This window comes from Anopheles aquasalis, chromosome 2 (genome assembly GCF_943734665.1).
Source record: "Anopheles aquasalis chromosome 2, idAnoAquaMG_Q_19, whole genome shotgun sequence".
In the NCBI taxonomy this organism is placed as follows: Eukaryota; Metazoa; Arthropoda; class Insecta; order Diptera; family Culicidae; genus Anopheles; species Anopheles aquasalis.
The window spans coordinates 5,092,501-5,095,000 of NC_064877.1; the positions used below are offsets into that span (position 1 = coordinate 5,092,501).

At 45.8% G+C, this 2,500-nt stretch overlaps 2 protein-coding genes across 2 annotated transcripts in view; one reads left to right on the forward strand and one right to left on the reverse strand.

The window, feature by feature from the left end:
* LOC126581691 (structural maintenance of chromosomes protein 6-like) overlaps positions 1-1,678 on the reverse strand; it is a 3,710-nt gene extending 2,032 nt beyond the window's left edge. Inside the window, exons 1-4 of the mRNA XM_050245518.1 lie at positions 1,574-1,678; positions 1,288-1,513; positions 372-1,227; positions 1-287 (exon numbers count right to left, since the gene is read on the reverse strand). The exon at positions 1-287 is cut by the window's left edge and continues 1,168 nt beyond it. Of these exons, the coding sequence (XP_050101475.1) occupies positions 1-287; positions 372-1,227; positions 1,288-1,513; positions 1,574-1,678 (1,474 nt within the window). The remainder of the gene's footprint in view (positions 288-371; positions 1,228-1,287; positions 1,514-1,573) is intronic.
* A 789-nt stretch (positions 1,679-2,467) lies between these two features.
* Positions 2,468-2,500, forward strand: part of LOC126581690 (uncharacterized) — a 9,765-nt gene continuing 9,732 nt past the window's right edge. Inside the window, exon 1 of the mRNA XM_050245516.1 lies at positions 2,468-2,500. This exon is cut by the window's right edge and continues 48 nt beyond it. The gene's annotated coding sequence lies outside the window, so the exon portion shown is untranslated.

Below are 2,500 nucleotides of genomic sequence, written 5' to 3' on the forward strand. Positions count from 1 at the left end.
GATACAGCTGGTGGATGTGTGCATCGAGCGCTGGCATGTTGTGCCCATAACAGGCCAGCTTGTTGTCTGGTGCTTCTTTTAGCTGTTCTAGCTCTTCTTCGAGTCGCATAACCTTGGAACGTTTCGCTAGTCTCTCGTGTCGACACTGAGCTCGGGTATCATTCAGCTCCATTAGGACAGTGTGCATCTTCTCCAGTTCTTCCTCAATCTGATCGATCTGTTCGGACAACTCTTCTTGCCGCTCGCGCAGTACCATTTCTTCTGTCTCCTTCTCTTGGCTCACATGGCTGAAAGTAAAAATCGGAAGATTTTTTTAGAAATAAAAACACAATAGTTTTCCGTTTTCTGTTACCATTCAACCTCAGCATTACCTTTGGCTCCAATTCTCCAGCTCCAGCTCCACGTCAACTATCTCTTCCTGAATCCGTCCCAGTTTGTCTGATGTGCTTTGCTTCAGCCTTTCGATGTTCGCCTGTTCAACCAGCGTATCTTGCATCGCCTGACGAAGCTCCACGTGTTCGGCCTTAAGCGTAGAAAACTGCAGTTTCTTTTCCTCAATATCCGCCAGTAACATCTGCACGGTACGGTTCGTTTGTTCGCAAAGTGCTCCACTATTTGCGATAAGAAGCTCCTTCTCTTCGATCGAAGAACGAAGCTTCTCGAGTTCCTGGTCCACCTCGTCCAGTTTCCGCTCTTGTTCAGCCACGCTGAGCCAGGCGAGTTGTGCCTGCAGCTTTTTCAGTTTCCCAGTCAACCGTTCTGTAACTTCCAGATGGAGATACTTTTCCTCCAGCGTCTCTACCTCCTTGTGCAAATACTCGAGACTTTTCTCCCGCAAAGAAAGTGTGTGGTGCAGCTTCTCGGCAATCACCGCACACTGGTTCAGCTTCTGCTTAATCGTATCGATTTGCGTCGCTTTGGCGAAAAACATATACTGTTTCGATTCGTCCGAATCTTTTAACAGGGAACGCGCCAAATCCTGATTCAATACACAGATCGGATTATCGACCTGAATATTGAACGCCAACAGTATCTTTTGTAGCTCGTAGCGGCTGGTCGAGATGGTTTGACCGTTTGCATTTTTCAACATGTAATATGGTCCGTGCACATTGAGGGTCCTTTGAATAATGATGCGATCGCCATATTGCTCACGCTCGTAAGAATCAAAATTCGAATTTTCCAGATGAATCTCTATTACTGCTTGCGATTCGCCATGCTTAATGAGATCTGAAAGCAAAAACAGTATTAGTTACAACGTAGGTTGTGGAGGCAGATTAAACAGATTACCTTTCAAATTGGTGCCCCGGTTCGTCTGCATTGCGTTACAACCGAGACCAACGGTCAAGGCGGCCACAATGGCGCTTTTGCCACTACCATTCTTGCCGATCAACAAATTAGCGCACTTGTTGAACTCGAACACCATATGCCGGTAGCACATGAAATTCTTCACCACCATCCGCAACAGCTTACCGTTGCGTACCTTCTCCGGCTCATCATTGTGTACCTCATCGACCTACGATATGAATGCATTTTAGTGGTGCAACAAAGTCCTTGTTGATCCCCTAAAACATACCGCACTAGGGTCATGTTCGTCGTCGTTCCGGTCGTCGAAACGCGTTCGCTTCTGCTGCGGCATGCATTCGCCATTCTGCTGGCTTCTTTTACGCAATTCACTCATTTTTGCTTAAACAATAGAACAGAAACAAGACCAACTACAATTAAGTACTAAGACGTAGATTTCAGGGTAAAATGCGCAAACTATAATTTGGACGCCGGTGAAGAGTGAGCGTTCGCGGAAGATTACGCCCAAGTGATCTTTGGCAGTGAATTCTGCCAAACAAAATTTTTTTGAAAACAGTGGAGGATCAGCAAAAGAATTACCTCGTTCGATGCGCAGCAAGTGAAAAAGGTTTCTTAACCAGCACCAAGCCTGAACAGGAAGTAATACCACGTGAATTCGATGGATTCGTGGAAATGGCGTCGCAATTTTCAGCAGCTAGCACAAGAACTTTCCTGAATTCAAACGATGATCCAGGGTTGTAGCCCACTTGTTTTGCTGAGTTTTTTGTTGGGTTCAAGAGTTAAAGGTCCGATGTCCACATCTGACCATGCGTCCACATTATCTAGAATCTAGGGAAAATGTATTTAATCCTAGAAAATTTCTAGACCTTAATATCTGCCTCTTTCGTCTAACGGTTCAAATCGGTTGGAAAAAGCGTGGAAAAAGTTTGAATTTTCGTCAAAAACACTACCAACAGAACACGCCTTCATAATCGCCTGAACAAGGAGGTTTATCAAGGCGTTTTTTTCTCGTGTGTACGAGGAAGACGGGACGATCAGGACGATCGGGTGTTGTCGAGGACGTCTCTATCTCTGCACAACATTGTCCTGACGCCATTTACCCCTCCACAACATCCTCGCCCCCAGATTCTATGCACACACTCCTTGCATTTAATATTTGGAGCAACCAACCGCAACCTCTTCGCCAAACGAGCACGCA